At 48.0% G+C, this 17,764-nt stretch overlaps 1 protein-coding gene across 5 annotated transcripts in view; it reads left to right on the top strand.

Annotated features, from left to right (window-relative positions):
• Positions 1–265: 265 nt before the first annotated feature.
• LOC112889451 (1,4-alpha-glucan-branching enzyme 3, chloroplastic/amyloplastic) overlaps positions 266–17,764 on the top strand; it is a 52,044-nt gene continuing 34,545 nt past the window's right edge. For 4 of the 5 annotated variants that reach the window (XM_025956098.1, XM_025956100.1, XM_025956101.1 and 1 more), the window contains exons 1-10: positions 266–679; positions 992–1,063; positions 1,183–1,247; positions 1,767–2,444; positions 13,647–13,819; positions 13,899–13,988; positions 15,625–15,700; positions 16,541–16,648; positions 17,149–17,239; positions 17,347–17,448. In XM_025956098.1, coding sequence (XP_025811883.1) covers positions 369–679; positions 992–1,063; positions 1,183–1,247; positions 1,767–2,444; positions 13,647–13,819; positions 13,899–13,988; positions 15,625–15,700; positions 16,541–16,648; positions 17,149–17,239; positions 17,347–17,448 — 1,766 coding nt within the window. In that variant the 5' untranslated portion in view covers positions 266–368. The remainder of the gene's footprint in view (positions 680–991; positions 1,064–1,182; positions 1,248–1,766; positions 2,445–13,646; positions 13,820–13,898; positions 13,989–15,624; positions 15,701–16,540; positions 16,649–17,148; positions 17,240–17,346; positions 17,449–17,764) is intronic. The other variant, XM_025956099.1, reaches the window with a different exon arrangement.

Below are 17,764 nucleotides of genomic sequence, written 5' to 3'. Positions count from 1 at the left end.
GCGGTAAGCCCGAGCCCAGCCAGCGCCCCATGGGCCACCGTGGTAAGGTTGTCGCACCACATGCAGCGGCGCAGCAGCGCTGTCCCGCCGCACCACTCGATCTGGCGTGACCAAAAGGGAGCACGCTGTGGAAATAAAATCCGCGCGTTTTAGTTTTAAAATATTTTTAGAAAATATTTTAAAAATAAAAAATTCGCGACCAGACCCCCCCCCTCTTTTTTTTAGATTGAGTATGCTGGAGCTGGATGCTTATCCCTCCCCAAAACCCCTCACCGCCGGGTGTCCTGGCTCACGGACTCCCCTCCAGCGCGCCGCGGCTCCCGGCGGTCCTCCCTCCCCTCCTCGGCCACGACACCACCGTCGAAACTATGGCCTCGTGCCCTCTATTCCTCATGACCCCGCGCCCCCCTCCCGCGCTCGTCGACGCCAGCCGCTACCCACCCCTCGCGGGCAGCGCCGACCTCCCAACCAGCTGTCGCCCTCGCCTCGGACGGCGGCATGGTTACCGTTGCGGCTCGTCTTCCTCCTCCTCCGCGCCGCGTGACCGCCCGCCCAGGCCGCGGCAGCAGAGGCAGAGGTCGCAGCGCTCCGGCGGCCGAGGTGACGCCGTCGACCCCGTGGGCTTCCTCGCCAAGCTCGGCGTCTCGGACCGCGCCTTCGCCCAGTTCCTCCGCGACCGGTACGTGCTCCGAGCGTGTGGTTTCGGTGCAGGAATGGGCACGCACATCCTTTCCTCGTCAATTCGGGTCCAATCTCCATTCTCGGTTCTCCCCTTTACTGAATTTTTTGGAATCAAACAATCAATGGTAATTTGGCTCGCATAGTTTCCCCTGTGGAACTCATTGGGATTTTTGATCGAAATGGTGTGCAAGATTTTTTGGTTTGAATTGTTGAATAGCGGGGTGGGAAGTTGATATTTGATAGGCCATTCTTTGCTATCTGTTGGGAAAAGGTGGAAGATCATCTTAGCTTATTGTGTGATTATTGCTAGGCATAAGGCTTTGAAGGACCGCAGATGGGAGCTGTGCTCTCGATTTATTGATCTGAAAGAGGCGTCCTCTGGGTAAGTGCATCACTATCTTATCCTATAGTCTTTCAGTTTCATTATCCCCAACAGGTCATTTGGTGGATTGATCCGTTGATATGGCAAGTGGTTTGTTTGTGTTGTGTTTCCTCTTCTAGGTTTGAATTATTGGGCATGCACCGGCATAGACAGCACCGCATTGATTTCATGGAATGGGCTCCAGGTATGGGGTCATTTTTAGAACATGTTTGTTGCTAGTTAAGATTGTGTGACAATTGTTGAACCTGGTTACATTTCCAGCAGTGTGGTTGGAGCTCAAAGCTTCAGCGCACAATGACCCCTCATTAGGTTTTTAGATTCCTTGTATATGCTTGGGTTGTTTACATGTATTTAAATAAAAACAATATGTTAAGAATGTGGCTGTCCTCTACTTTTTAGTTGTTTTGGTTAGCTTGAACATGAAGTTGTCATTTAAGCAATACATTATTTAGTATGTAAATATACTTCGAGCTGTTGTACTAGAGATTTCTTTTTCTTTTTTTTCAAAATTATCCTTTTTATGCACCCTTTTTTATTTTTAGCCTGAACACTTATATGGGTTACATTGAATCCATAATTTTACTTGATTGTGTGATGGACTGATGGTTGTAATTGTTGCACTGCTGTGTGTTGTGTCCTATTTCCTTTTGTGTCAGTCTGAACATCTTTTACAACATTTTATTGAAAGAAGAATCGCATGCAGGTGCTCGCTATTGTTCATTGGTTGGTGATTTTAATGAGTGGTCGCCAACTGAAAACTGTGCCAGGGAAGGTCATTTAGGACATGACGATTTTGGATATTGGTTTATCATACTTGAAGATAAGCTCAGAGAAGGGCAAGAATCAGATGAATATTTTTTTCAGGAATACAATTATGTGGATGATTATGACAAAGGTGACAATGGTGTTGATGCTGAAGAAATAATGCATAGGATGAAAGAAGAGTATTGGGAACCTGGACAAATAAGGTCACGCAGGTCTCAGTTAGAGATGGTTGTTAAGCTATATGAGCAAATGTTTGGCCCAAATGGTCCACAAACAGAGGAGGAGCTAGGTGAAATTCCTGATGCCCAAACAAGATACAATGAGTGGAAAGCCTTGCAGAAGGCTGACTCGTCAAGCTTGTCTGCTTCATATGATATCATTGACAATGGACAGCCGTTTGACATTTTCAATGTTGTAACGGATCGAGCATCATTTGAAAAGTTTCAAGCGAAGAAACCTCCCCTTGCCTACTGGGTTGAAATGAGGAAAGGACGAAAAGCATGGCTTGAGAAATATGTCCCAACTATTTCTCATAAAGACAAGTACAGGGTTTATTTTAATACTCCTGATGGTGCTTTAGAACGTGTTCCTGCTTGGGCTACATATGTTCTTCCAGGTTTGCCGACTTCTCTTTGTGTTCATGTGACTTATTTGCGATTCTAATTGAGGGGTTGTACAATGCAGATTGAAAAATTGTGTTGATCTACTGCATAAAATAAATAGTAACTGTGATATCTAGGATCATGATTGGTTGTTGGGTGAGGTTGTAACCCCTGTCTAGCTGAAAATTGATAGACATAAAGAGATGTTCTGTTGTATCAGACCATCAGTCATATACGATAGTGATTATTTTAACAGTTAAGATTATTTTAACATTTAAGTTTCTAGATTTCCTTTTTCGTTGGCTGCGGGGTGTAAGAACATGAATACCTAATGGTTGTTTAAAGTGGAGGTAATATTTCATCATATAAATGATTTTTCAAATGGAAAGTTAGTAAACTGTCAGTACTGATTTAGTAAAAGAGGAAAAGTGCTCTGTAACACTTTAAATGTCACGTATTGACCGCTCATTATTGTGATTTCCAGTTTATGCATGCTTGCAGTGGCACTTAAAAAAGTGTCCTTCAGTTAAAAGGCGGACACATTTTTCAAAACTCAATATTTTTTGTTAGACATGCAATTTTTTTTGTGGTGTGGCTGCAGGCGAGAGCCATAAGTCACTAACGTCATCTTGGCACTAATTTATATTTTAGATTTTTAGTTGAAGATGCCTTCTTCTGATGTATTTTTTTGTCATGGGACCATTACGGAGTATTCTGCCATACCGACATCGAGGACTAGGGTTTACAAGATTGTTGGAGTAGCAACTATAGGATGAAGTGGTTTACTTGCTGTTTTGGGACTGCAGGAGCTGAGAGGAGAGACTAGTGTCTTTGAAGCATAAGTTTACTACTTTAGATTGCATATAGGTACATATATATACTCGAGACCAAACACTACTGCTGCTGTCTAGCAACTTGAAAAAAACAACTTGACCACTGCTACTTGCTGTCCAAGGCAGTTGCTAGACTTCCTTGCTGACCAGGGACTGACCTTGATGACCAGGGATTTACCTTGCTGACCATGGATATACCTTGCTGACCAAGGAAAATATAGGAAACTAGACTTATGCTAACCAGACTAGGCTAATACTAGTTAAGTAAGCTAACACATAGATTACTTCTACCATTCTCCCCCTAATCCTTGTGTCCATCTTGGATTTTGACGATTCCAATACTTGCATTGAGCTCATGGAAGCGAACTCGCCCTAATGCCTTGGTTAGGATGTCTGCGAGTTGGTTCTTGGTGCTGACAAATTTAGCAGAGATGCTCCCGTTCTCCACGCACTCGTGGATGAAGTGGTACCTGATGTCGCTGTTCTTGCTTCGCTCGTGGAAGACCAGATTCTTGTTGGGTGCCAGCGTGGACATGTTGTCCATCTTCAGCTTCATGGTGGCAGCTTCCTTCCCTTTGCGGTCACCAAGCAACCGTGCTAGCCAGATGGCTTGGCTTGCTGCTGTCGTTACAAAAACATACTCTGCTTCATAGGAAGACAGAGCAACGATCCGCTGCTTCGTCGATTGCCAGCTGATTAGGCTAGCACCGAGGAAGAACAGAGCACTTGAAGTGCTCTTGCGTGTCGATTTTGCCGGAAAAGTCGCTATCTGAGTAGCCAACCAATTGGGCCTCCCCTAAACTGCTTGGGTAGACAAGGGCATAGTCAATCATGACGGTGATGTAGTGTAGCAGACGCTTCACAGCACCCATGTGCTCCACGGCGGGGCGCACCATGAAGCGGTTGACATATCCCACCGAGAAGGCGAGATCCGGCCACGTGTGGACGAGGTACCACAGACTCCCGATGATCCGTCGGTACGCTGTGGCGTCGACCTCCGCCGTCGTGCTTTCATGACTCAGTTTGATCCATGGGTGTAGGCGTGGGATTGCAGCCCTTTATCCCGGCGGTGTCGAGGATGTGCGCTGCGTAGCTCCTTTGATTCAACGCGATTCCTCTGCCATTCTAGTGCACCTCGATCCCCAAGTAGAAGGAGAGGAGCCTGAGATCGCTCATGAGGAACTGTGCCTTCATTTCATCCTTGAGGCGATTGATCTTGGCGAGATTGGATCTGGTAATCACCAGATCGTTGATGTAGACGCCGATGAGCAGACTCGCACTGCCATGGCCGCGTTTGTAGACAACGTGCTCATGGGCGCTCTGTTTGAACCCAAGGTTCTTCAGCGTGGCGTCGAGGCGCGCGTTCCATGCGCGCTGGGCTTGGCACAGCCCGTAGAGCACCTTCTTCAGGCGCAACATTTTGCCTTCCTGCTCGGCGACAATGAACCCAGGTTGCTGCGTCACATAGACCTCCTCCAGCACTTCATTGAGTAATGCTGACTTCACGTCCATGTGATGGACGAGCCACACTTCATGGGCGACTAGTGTGAGAAGGTGTTAGTAGCAGAATTTTCACTCTCATTGAGAGTGAAGATGACACTAGGAGTCGGGAATTTTCTGGGTTTATTTCTCAAACTCTACCACAATGCCATGCCCTCCAAGGGGTTGGAGATACATACTTATAGGCTGCTAGCCAGCCAAGGATATGCTAGTTGCTGGTCTAAGATGCCAAACTAGATGCTGTCCTAGATGCTGTCCTAAAAACAGTCCAAGATGCTGCTGTCCTAGCTGCTTTAAAAGCAGTCCAAGATGCTGAGAAAAACCACCCTGCCCACAAAGACCAAGTACAGAGACTTATTCCCATCAGAAGGAGCCTCACAGATTCCATGCGCGCGACGGGTGCGAAGACAGTCGATGCCAAGCTTCTGCACATACCCCTTGGCAACAAGCCGCGCCTTGTGCTTGATAATGGTGCCGGCTTCATTCTTCTTCAACTTGAAGACCTAATGCCTCCCAATCGGAGGATGGCCACGTAGTAGGTCCCCTAGCTCCCAAGTGCCATTCCGCTCGATGGCTTCCATCTCCATGGCAGCTTGCCATGCTGCATCATGCTCTACATTGGTGAAGGAGCTTAGCTCTCTCACACACGAGGTAGAGTGCCTCATCGTCAAGCTCACGTGCAGCCTGACTCGGAACTGGAGCATCACCGATCACATTGTCGATGACCTGGTGGCGTAGGTGTGTCATCATGGGACGCATCTACCTGTTTGTCGACATTGGGCAGCGGTGACACAAACTACGGTGCAGTCGGTGGTGAGGTGGGAGCTAGCGTCAATGGCGGAGATGATGGAGATGGTGGCGGAGTAGGGGAGAAGTCGTATGCGTGACCTTTGCTGGCGTCGAAACTGGGGATCCTGGTCACCTGAAGCTGCAACTGGTGCAGGCAAGATTGCCTGCTCGACCGCCGTGATGGTGAAATCGCTGCAAGGTGGAGCAACGCCATTGGCATCCCAATCCTAGCCCTCGCCTCTTCGTCGAAGATGGCGTTGCGCGTCACGTGCATGTGCTTGTTTGCTGGATCGTAGGTGCGGTAGCCCTTGATGCGCTCGTCGTAGTCGACGAACATCATGGCTGAGCTGCGGTGATCAAGCTTACAAACGTCCTTGATGTAGACCACACATCCGAATGTCCGCAAGTGCTGCACGGTCGGCTTCCTGCCATGCTATGCCTCGTTTGGCGTCATGCCGTTCAGGCTCTTGGTGGGAGCACGACAATGCCGTTCTGTTGTGGGCTATATGGCACAGTGAACTGGCGTTGCGCATCGTGCTCCTCACAGTGGCGTGCGAACTCATCTAAGGTGAATTCGCAGCCATTGTCGTTGCGCTAAGTCACCAAGTTCCCAGGATGATGGGAACGAGGAACGAGGATGAGGAACGTGGTACCCTGATTTTTAAAAACTTGGAACGAGGGGGATATACCTCAATGGAACGATGGTTTTGGAACATGGATTTTGTTCCATATTAATTTGGGATGATATTTCGGGATGCTATGGAAATTCTTTTTGAGGGCTCACATAATTCTGCTGAAATTCTTTTTTATACCCATTCTTTTTTAATGCTATAAATGCTTGTCCCTTCACTCGAGGGAAACCTCTCAACTTCCTTGTTTCGTTTTGCTAGAATTAAATTTTGTTGCACGCTATCAAGTCTTCTGCGGGCCCAGGATAACTTAATTCCCTGTTTGACGGCTTGTTGCCTTCCGCCCGTGATTCAATATGCCTCTTCCTCTATCAAAAAAGGCTGGTTATCCAAGTAGGGGCCCTCGTCCCCGCCGGCCTGCGGTGACGACGCGGAGATGGAGTTCTAACTTTGGTTGAGCGGTGTTGCGGCGCTGGTCGCTGTCGGCGCAAGATGCGCCGTGCACTAGGTGAACGGTTCATGTTCCGCTTGCATTCGGGATGACAACCCAAGCATTGTTCCCCCCGCGTACCATTTGGCGTCTCGCGTTGTCCCCGTTCCGCATTCCGAGTGACCAAGTCGGTGCGGATAACGCGCAGCCGCCTGCCGCACTCTGCTTCTGCTGCCGCCTGAATGCGATGAATTGACGCCGCTGTGTCGCCTTTCCCGGCTAGGAGGACCACCCACATGTAGCGGGTGAAGTCATGAACTAGCAATAGGAAGTAGCGGCGTCCATTGTGTCTCGCAGACATGATCGGACCGCAGACATTGCCATGGACGAGGTCAAGGCATCCTTCAGCCCGGAAGTTCGCCTGCTTGGGGAAGGGCATGCGACGATGCAGTCATCCGCATCTGGTCCACATGCTCGAGCTCTGGAAGCCCGCACACCATCTTGTGACGAGACATGCGCCGCAGTGCGTCGAAGGAGATGGGGTGAGCATCATCATCATCTTGGCCATGTGTTGTCATCGTCTTGGATATGCGCCGCAGTGCGTCGAAGGAGATGCGCCGAACCATCTTGGCCATGTGTCGTTATCATGTCGAGCAGTGAGCCAGATGGGGCGCGTGACGTCGAGGTTCAGCACGTACAGACGATTGGCGCCGCGCCGTACATTGATGAGCAGCTGCTGCTGCCGATCCCAAATGCGAAGCACGCCGTCGTCGATGTGGATCATGGTGTCGTTCTCATCCAACTGGCCAAGGCTCACGATGCTATTACGGAGCTGAGAGATGTAGTACACACCGGTGAGGACCTTGTGCCCGCCACGCTTGCCAGTGAAGGCGATGGAGCCACGGCCCTGGATTCTCACCACTGAGCTGTCGCCGAAATTAACGGAGCCGACCATGGATTGATCAAGGTCGGAGAAGACCTCCACATGGCATGTCATGTGATTGGTGGCCCCTGTGTCAAGGTAACACCCATCAAGATGCTTGACGTCATTGTCCGCAGCTCCAAGGAACGCCTGCGCGTGCGGCTCTTTGAGGTGCACGCCGTCCGGCGCTACCGAGAGCGCACATACACGCGCCATAGGGAGTGTGGGCTCCACGTTGTCCCCATCAGCTTGGTTGAGGTGTGCCTGCGCTTTCTTGGGCTTGCAGCAATCCTTTGCCCAATGCCCAAAGCAACCTCAGTTGAGGCACTTGCCATTGTTGTCATCGTTGCCTCCATCCTTGGTGTCGAGCGCACGAGTCTGCTTCTTGCGCGCACCACGGGAGCGACATCTTCCATTGCCATTGGACTTGGGTGGCTTGGAGCTCCCCTCGCCGTCGCGCCTCTGCTTCATCCGAGCAAGCCACTGCTCCTCGGTGAAGTAGAGCTTGCCGTCGGACAACAACAGCTGATCTGGGGCTGATTGCGGCGGCATGTCGTCACGATCTTCGCCAGCCGCCCAATCACCTCCTCGATCGTGAACTCTGCTCTGTCAAGCAGAGTCTATCTGTAGAGAGATAGAATGGGAAACACCACACACCCGATGGGGGGGGGGGTGACCTTTCATATATATAGCCAAGAGGCTTGGTGTACAAGGATACAATCTCCTAAACTAGGAAGGTTATCAATCACCTATACAAGGCAATGTACAGCCGGCTATACATATATATCTAACACCCGCCCGCAGTCGCAGCGGGAGAGTCTCGGACGCAAAGACTGGACCTAAACTCAGTGAACAACTGTACAGGTAAGCCTTTGGTCATGATGTCCGCGAACTGGTGAGAGGAGGGGACATGTAGTACCCGAACTTGTCCCAAAGCCACCTTCTCGCGGACGAAGTGAATGTCAATCTCAATATGCTTCGTGCGGCGATGATGAACTGGGTTGGCTGCCATATAGACAGCACTGACGTTGTCACAATAGACAACTGTCGCCGAAGCAATCGAGACGTGAAGCTCCTGAAGAAGTTGCCGCAGCCAGCAGCACTCGGCGACGACATGAGCCACAGCTCGGTACTCCGCCTCCGCACTGGAGCGGGAGACGGTGGTCTGTCTCTTGGAAGACCAAGAGATGAGATTGTCGCCGAGGTAGACGCAGAAGCCAGAGGTGGAGCGTCGAGAGTAGGGGCAGCCAGCCCAATCCGCATCCGAGTATGCAGTGAGGGACTGGACAGGGCCGACGCCCAGGTGAAGACCGAAGGAGAGTGTGCCCTTCACGTAGCGAAGGATCCTCTTGAGCAGTGCTAGGTGAGGCTCACGAGGATCATGCATGAATAGGCACACCTGCTGTACTGCATACGCCAAGTCAGGACGAGTCAGCGTGAGGTACTGAAGGGCGCCGGCGATGCTCCTATACTCGGAAGGATCAGCAACGGGAGCACCATCGGTCGCAGAGAGCTTGGTCCGAGTGTCAACAGGGGTCGCCGTAGAGTGACACTCGGACATGCCAGCCCGCTGAAGAAGCTCGACTGCGTACTGTCGCTGGGACAGGAACAGCCCGTCGGAGGAGTGCTCGACGGAGATGTTGAGGAAGTGATGGAGATCCCCAAGATCTGTCATGGTGAACTCGGAGTGGAGCCGATCGATGATGCGCTGAAGGAGTGCTGGCGAGGAGGCGGTGAGGATGATGTCGTCGACGTACAGCAGCAGGTAGGCAAGACATCCACCCTCTTTGTACACAAAGAGGGGGAGACGTCGGAGGCTGACAGAGTGAACCCAAGCTGGCGGATGTACATGGCAAAACGCTGGTACCACGCCCGCGGAGCCTGCTTCAGACCATAGAGTGAGCGCTGTAGAAGACAAACGCTGGTACCACGCCCGCCCGGTCCAGCATGCAGTGGAGGAGGGGGCGGCTGCTCAACGACCTCTGGGAACGTAGCGGCTGCTGGTGCCGCCGGAGAAGCCCCAGCCGGTGGCGGGAAAGCTGTAGGGTTAGTAGAGCAAGGCATAGTATCCACAGTGTCATCAACCAGGAAATCAAGGAGGGAAGAATCGGGAGCGGGTGAGCCGTCTGCAAAGGGAAACCGAGACTTGTCAAAAATGACGTGTCGAGAGATGATTATGCGCCGAGTGGACAAGTCGAGGCAGCGATAACCTTTGTGAGAGGAAGGGTACCCAAGAAATACGCACGCCATGGAGCGAGAAGCGAGCTTATGTGCAGACGTGGCCTGGAGGTTAGGGTAGCATAAGCACCCAAAGACCTGAAGGTGATCATAAGTAGGCTGCTCACGGAAGAGGCGTGTGTAGGGAACTTCACTGTGAATAGATGAGGAGGGGCGCCTATTCAGCAGGTAACAGGCAGCTGCAAGTGCTTCTGCCCAATACGATGGTGGCATGGACGCATGAAGGAGGAGTGTCCGTACAGAATTGTTGAGTGTACGAAGGGTGCGCTTGGCCTTGCCGTTCTGTGCTGAGGTGTATGGGCATGAAAGACGCAACAGAATGCAATGGGCCGCCAGGAAGGTGGAGGTGGCATTGTTAACGAACTCCATGCTGTTGTCAGCTTGGAGACACTTCACAGGAAGACCGAACTGGGTGCGTGCATAGGCCACAAACTCAACTATGTGCTGGTGGACCTCAGACTTGCGTCAGAGAGGAAAGGTCCAGCAAAAGTGTGAGTAGTCGTCCAAAATCACAAGATAGTAGGAGAAACCAGAGATGCTATTGATAGGCGAGGTCCAAACATCACAATGAAGTAACTCAAAAGGTGCAGCAGTTTGAGTAGTAGATGAACTAAAAGGTAGACGTGTATGCTTGCCGAGTTGACAGGCATGACAAATACAATGTGCTACTTTATTACAGGATATAGAATTGTTCTTATTCAAGCAATCTAAAGCTGCAGGTGCTGGATGTCCAAGACGTTGGTGCCACAGGGAGGAAGAGGCAGCCAGAAGTGCAGACGGGCTGGTGTTGGACTGTGGCAAGGTGTAGAGATCTCCAGTGCTATTGCAGCGAAGCATCACGCGCCCCGTCGAAAGGTCCTTGACAGAAAAACCGAGAGCGTCAAACTCTATAGAGCAATGATTGTCGCGGGTGAATTGACGAACAGAAAGTAAATTCTGAACTATGGAAGGGACGACAAGGACATTGTTGAGAGCAAAGTTTGACGTTTTGGTGGACAAAATGGAGTGACCGTGACAAGCTACTGGGATACTAGAACCATTGCCTACTAAAACTGAAGAAATAGATGTGGGAAGGCGTTGGAGCAATATACCATCCGATGAAGACATGTGGGAGGAAGCTCCTGAGTCCACCACCCATGGAGAGCCGCCTTGCATCGACATCTGCTGGAGGGCGGCGATCAGCCCGGCCTGATCCCAAGAGGGAGTTGGCGACGGGTTGTGCTGTGGCGGAGGCGAGATGTGCAGCGGGGCGAAGGCGGTGTGGGCCTGTTGCGGAGGAGCCGAGCCCAGGATGCCTTGCTGGGAGCGCCAGGGGTGCCCGCCGCCAGTGTTACCGCCGGGGGAGATGGTCCAGAACTGCCCGCTCGGGGACATGCAGATCCAAGGTGCAGGCGGGGGTGCTGGGCCGCGCTGCTGCTGGCCGCCGCCGCCGCCGTAGTGGTTGTTGCCGCTGGAAGTAGGCGGACCACCTGGTGAAGTTAGGGTTCTTTAACTCGAGGGTGATCGGCACGTGGGCTTTGACGGAGACGGTGACGTAGGGGTTGATGAAGATGGCGCCGCTAGGCGCGCCGCCAGAAGCAGGGGAGGTCGCGCCGATGGAAGGAGAGGTCGTCGAGGACTGGGTTGAGTCCGTCGACATGATGGCGCGGGAGGGAAGGGATGCGCGGCTAGAGAGATGGCGGCGCCGTTGGGTGGGCGCCTGTGTGGGGAGCGCATGGCGCAGTCAGGAGTTGAGCGGAAGGTGGAGAGAAGCAAGGAAAAACTAGACTCGTGATACCATGTAGAGAGATAGAATGGGAAACACCACACACCCGATGGGGGGGGGGTGACCTTTCATATATATAGCCAAGAGGCTTGGTGTACAAAGATACAATCTCCTAAACTAGGAAGGTTATCAATCACCTATACAAGGCAGTGTACAGCCGGCTATACATATATATCTAACACTATCGACATCGCGATTTGAGAGTACTTCTTGGGGACAACTCGCAAAAGCTTCTCAATGGCTCGTTGCTTGTTGATGGTGTCAACGTAGATGTTCAGCGAACTCATCAGGCCGGAGAGGCAAAGCGAGAAGTCGTCCACATGCTCGCCATCACGAAAGGAGAGCAGCTCCCACTCCTTACGTAGCTGCTGTAGGGTTGTCTTGCGGGCCCGATTAGACCCGATGTGAATTGACTTGTTCGCTTCCCATGCATCATTTGACGTCTTCTTCACCGCCAAGGTGCGGATCATCTCCGCAGGCACGCGGAAAGAATGGCGTCAAGCGCCATGTGATCCTACTGGTGATCAGCATCGCCGTGCTCAACTGCGTCCCAGATGCCTCGAACCTCCAGCTTCACCTTCATGAGGAGGCTCCGATCCTCATAGTTGTCGTGCGTCAGCTGCGGGAACGGCGTGCCAGCCACCTCCTTCACCACACGCTGGACGACCACGTCTGGTCCGCCCCGGCGCCGCCTGCGCCGTGTCGTGAAAGGGGAATGGTGACGATACGTGTGCTGCACGGGGCTGCGGCTCGGGCCATTCCCAGCCGGAGCTGACGCTATCGATCAACAACTTAGGCTCTGGTACCAAATGTTGGAGAAGCAACTATAGGATGAGGTGATTTACTTGCTGTTTTGGGACTGCAGGAGCTGAGAGGAGAGACTAGTGTCTATGAAACATAAGCTTATTACTTTAGATTGCATATAGGTACATATATATATTGGAGACCTAACACTACTGCTGCTGTCCAGCAATTTGAAAAAATCAACTTGACTACTGCTACTTGCTGTCCAAGGTGCTGCTAGACTTACTTGCTGACCAAGGACTGACCTTGCTGACTAAGGACTTACCTTGCTGACCAAGGGAAATACAGAAAACTAGACTTAGTTAAGTAAGCTAACACATGGATTACTTCTAACAAAGATAATGATATATGGGCCACATAGGCTATATGGGCCAATTTGACCGAATATCTGCAGAATATCTACAGCTATAGGATTGGTATACATATCTTTGTACACCTAAACCATGGACAGGTCTAGTTGTCCCTAGAAAGCGCTCTCAAGGGCAGCTCATGGAGTGATACTGCTCCAGGGGAACGCCAAAGGGTGCCCTCATTTGCTACTACTTGTAGAACTGCAATGACACTTGGGCTTGTGCCATTGAAGACACAATGGGCTAGCAGCTGGGCGTGGCTGCTCTCACTTGGCAAGGCGATCTTCTCCCCAACAACAATTATTAGTGGCTAACCAGATAAAGAACTAGCAGCGCAAAGGGGCCCAAGTTTTCCAAATGCTCTTGAACGGTGCAAATCTGATAGACCCAAGAAAGAATGCATTGTAGGCTGATTTGCATGTGTATGTGCTTGATTGTGTGAGTTGCCAACGATGTTGATCTGGAACAGTTTGCTGCAAGTTCACTCCCTCAACCAGATCCCCAGATATGAAGATACTCTATTAGGACTTGAACAGTGAGGGCTCCTTTAATGTCTGTAACCCATCTGCGATTAACCAAAGCTTCTGCGACTGTATGTTTCTTGATGATCCTCTTAGAGATCAGATTGAAGAGGTTTCATGGCAGCTCACAAACTGTTCTCCTTGCAGCCGGCATCCAGACCAAAATAATGTGGTTTGACCATTACCAACAATGCTCTCAACTGCTACACTGAACAAGGCTTGAGTTCCCTGCTTTTCATGCAATGGTTTTCCTTTACTATGTAACGTTGATGATTTCACTTTTAAGTATCTACTCTACTTAATGTATATCTTGCAAGAACATTACTATCTTGTTACTATATCTGTCTAGCACACTGCTCTAGTTATGTTGTGCTTAATTCTTTTGAGAGAATGTTAGCAGATCATGTTGATTCAAGATTTTTAGTTTTCTTGTAGATGCTGAAGGGAAGCAATCCTATGCCGTACATTGGGAACCTCCTCCTGAAGAAATTTACAAATGGAGATTTGGACGTCCAAAGGTGAAGGGTTCACTTAGAATATATGAATCCCATGTTGGCATTAGTGGAGCGGAGCAAAAAGTTTCATCATTTCAGGAATTCACATCCAAAGTATTATCTGGACCCTTGCCTTTTGGGTATTCCATGGTAATTTTACATTTTTAATTCTGTAACCTTTTTTTACTACTAGGTTCTTCCTCATATAAAAAATGCTGGATATAATGCTGTTCAACTAATTGGCGTTGTGGAGCACAAGGATTACTCCTCCGTTGGCTATAAGGTAAGATTTTCTTGTGTATAAAGTATACTATACTATTTAATGTTAAAGTTTCATGGACCTGTTCGAGACTGTTTGAGACGAACTGAAAATACTAGTGTAACCTCTTCAAAAAGAAAGAAGAAAATACTAGGGTAACAATCTCCATGACATTAACTTAATATTGCATATGCTTCACTAAATGCCAGAACCTAGATGTCAACTTTGGCTGCTGTCACAACAAAGAGGGTAGGGGGCATTTGCAATGTCCTTGCATGGGTGTTGCTCCTTGTTAGCAGTAGCAATGTTCATAGCCACGAACTAGTGCTAGAGCAAGGAGAGAGTGAGATCTTATATGCTGCTGGATTAAGAACCCCAGCTGGCTGCTTCTCTACAATATATGCAGAGAGATTTCAAAGTACACAGTACAAAAGGTGTGCGTGTGTGCCATACTTGCTACAGTGATGGCCATACTAACTACCAGCAGCATGACCGCGTGACCTCATCTACTAGCAGCATGCCTCATCTACTAGCAGCATGACCGCACTAACTACCACTACTTCCACTTGCCTGGCTTGCTACTCTTGCCACGGCATGGGATCAGTTAGCTGGGAATAGATCAACCAAAAGACATACACAAGGATTATTACATCAATAATCCTAATATGATAAAACCCCCTCCCAGGGTAGTGTGTGTGGTGTGCGTTGTAAGGCTATTTCGGCCCCTTTCCTCTCTTTAAGGAATGGTATGCAGCTCCCTGCATGTTCGAGAAAAAAATATGATAACAATTACAAAGTAATTAGGTAACATGAATAGTATATCTTAACTCTGAGATAATTTCCTAGATTGGAAGGTGAAGCCTCACAGTCAAATTGCAGCTAAACAATGAGGGTGAAGAATATGAAGCTGGTGCATACAGTCTGACAATAAGGCCAGTTTGGCAGCGCTCCCTCCGCTCCGCTCCACGCTGGATTCCGTGGAGCATTGCCAAACGCAAAAACTGTCGCCTGCTTCTCCTGTGGAGCCGACAAAATCGATTTGCGATTTTGTACATGCGGTGGGGGAGCTGAAAAAACCTGCTCTCCCCGATTCCCATCCGCTCCGCACATCCCCATTCGCGCACCTCAGCTCTTCTCCGTCTGCCAGCCCGCCTCAGCCCGTTCCCGGCCGCCGCTGGCCGGCCGCAGCTCGTTGCCGTCCGTCCATCTGTCCGCCGCAGCTCGAAGCAGAGCAAGAAGCGCTAACAAACGCGGAATCGTCCAACAGGGAGCCGTTTGGACCTGAAGTCAGGTGGACCTGGAGCTAGAGTGACTGTGAGTTGGTTTAGGGCGTTGCCAAACGGGCTCTAATTCTCAATATTCTACAACGTAGGAACTACTATAAATGGCATCTCATTATTTTTCATGTTAATTTCTTGCTTTCCATTGAATTTAAGAATATATGATGCACCGACATTATTGTCGATGTAATATATAATTTTAATTGGAAATTTAGGATTTTTATTTTTTAGAAATACTGTTCCATTTTATCGATTACATGATTTCTCTATTGTGCTGTAAGTGATATGACAATTACTTCATTTTGATTTAAATTCATTTCTTTGTATTTTGGAGGATGTTTCGATAGGGTTCTCTCAGAACAAGTGCATTGTCCTTGTAGGTCACTAATTATTTTGCAGTCAGCAGCAGATTTGGCACCCCGGATGACTTTAAGAAACTGGTTGATGAGGCACATGGTTAGCATCTTAGTATAATTTTTTTCAAATAACTCTGCAATTTGATATAATGTTCTATGCATGATATGCTTCTCATTTTAGCAGTCACATAGCTGAAAGAATCATATATAAGTTACATCTATTAGTGGTTTCAGTATTACATTATTATTTTATTATGAAGCAGAAAAATTGAAGAGAGTAAAGTGAAGGATAACAACCACATCAGAGATTTATTACTTGTACTATTTCCTCAACAGTGCTATTAGCCTATGCAATCTTCTTTTTCGTGGTGCCTAAGTACAGCAACACTTTTACTTGGGCGAGGCTAACTTTACCCTGGGATAAGATTGGACTTAATTGAAGAACCATATGTCAAAAGTGTATCCAATTGAGTGCATGACTAATCCATGCAATCTTGAGGTGTTTATTATGGTATCTTGACATTTTTTGCAAATAGGGTTGTGGCTACATGCCGAGGAATCTGTTACTCTTTTATCACATTCTATTTGTCTAGGTTTCCTACGCCAAATGTTGAATTCCAGTTCATATTCGTTTGTTGTTGGTTCTGGATATGATATATAAGTTGAAGTCGGTTCTATATGGCCTTGTAGTAAAACATTCTTTTTGTAATGTTATGGACAGCTCTTAGTTGAAACAGCCAAGTGTTTGAACTATGAAGCCTGTATCTATTCCTGCTAGTGCGATTGTCAGCTTCTTATCGCTATCCTCAATTATGTTTCTTTATACATATGATTATGGAACATGTTAGTAGCTAGATTTTCCATATCTTTACATTGTAAAGAAAGAATGAAACAGTGATTAACATTTTTATCTTGATTTTGTTCTCCCTGGCTTTGTAAGGCCTTGGATTAGTGGTGCTTCTGGATATCGTCCACTCCTATGCATCGGCAGATGAACTGGTTGGCTTATCGCTTTTTGATGGCTCTAATGATTGTTACTTCCACAGCGGTATTGAAAACAAAACTCGCTGTTTTATACTTTTCAGAATTTTTGCAGTTCTATTTTGTTCTAAATAAATTCTGGAGAGAACTAAAGGCCAAATGCAGTAATTTTTATTTATATAACATGGGAATTTGAATGCAGCATTTTTGCTCAAATAGCAATGCACTTCAGCGGACTAAAACAGTGACTTGATGTACTCAACAAATGGTTAAAGACCATTTTATTGAGCAGATGCAATAGATAATTTTGTCCAAACACCATGAGTAAATGGTATTAGTGACAGCAATATTGTCGATTGACTGACTTAGCTAGTTTTACTGATGATGACTGCTGAATATGATTTGACATTGTATTTGAATTTCATGTGTTAAGGCCTAGAATATCTTGTTAGTTAATACTATTTGATATGCATCTTGAAATGCTTACTGCATTTCATCACTATGTTTCTTAGGTTCTTCTATCTTCTTTGCTAATACAATATCCTGGTTCTAATTGATCCTTGGCAGGAAAAAGAGGGCATCATAAGTATTGGGGCACCAGGATGTTTAAATATGATGATGTGGATGTTCTGCATTTCTTATTGTCCAATTTGAATTGGTAAAACCATAAAAACTATGACCATAGTCTATTCTACCTTATGCACATGAATTTTTCTGTGATAAACTGGGCCTTGTCACTTATGGATGCCTTACTAATCTCACTAGGTGGATTACTGAATACCGGATTGATGGATTCCAGTTTCATTCATTGTCTTCTATGTTATATACTCATAATGGGTTTTCTACTTTTACTGGTGCCATGGAAGAGTAAGTCCCATCTACTTTTCATTATTAACAGTTTCTAGTATTAGATTTTACCTATTGCATGGATGTGGAACAAATTTGCCTATTCAGCTATTATGAACTTTTTTTGGAGAAAGGCATCCAAAAAAGAGTGCCTGATATCTGATATTTATCAAGGAAAAAAATAGACGGTACAAAAGAATTACAACTTGATACAAAACGACCTAAAAAATGTAAAATTACACAAAAGATATTTTTGGTTGTCTTCTTCCTTCGATTATTTGCAGCGCACCAGGGCTTTGAAAATGCACTGAGAAGGCAGTAAGATAAAGGGACTCCT

This window comes from Panicum hallii, chromosome 4 (assembly GCF_002211085.1).
Source record: "Panicum hallii strain FIL2 chromosome 4, PHallii_v3.1, whole genome shotgun sequence".
NCBI classification, from domain to species: Eukaryota; Viridiplantae; Streptophyta; class Magnoliopsida; order Poales; family Poaceae; genus Panicum; species Panicum hallii.
Note: the sequence above shows the minus strand (reverse complement) of the source record. Positions and strands in the feature narration are given on the sequence as shown.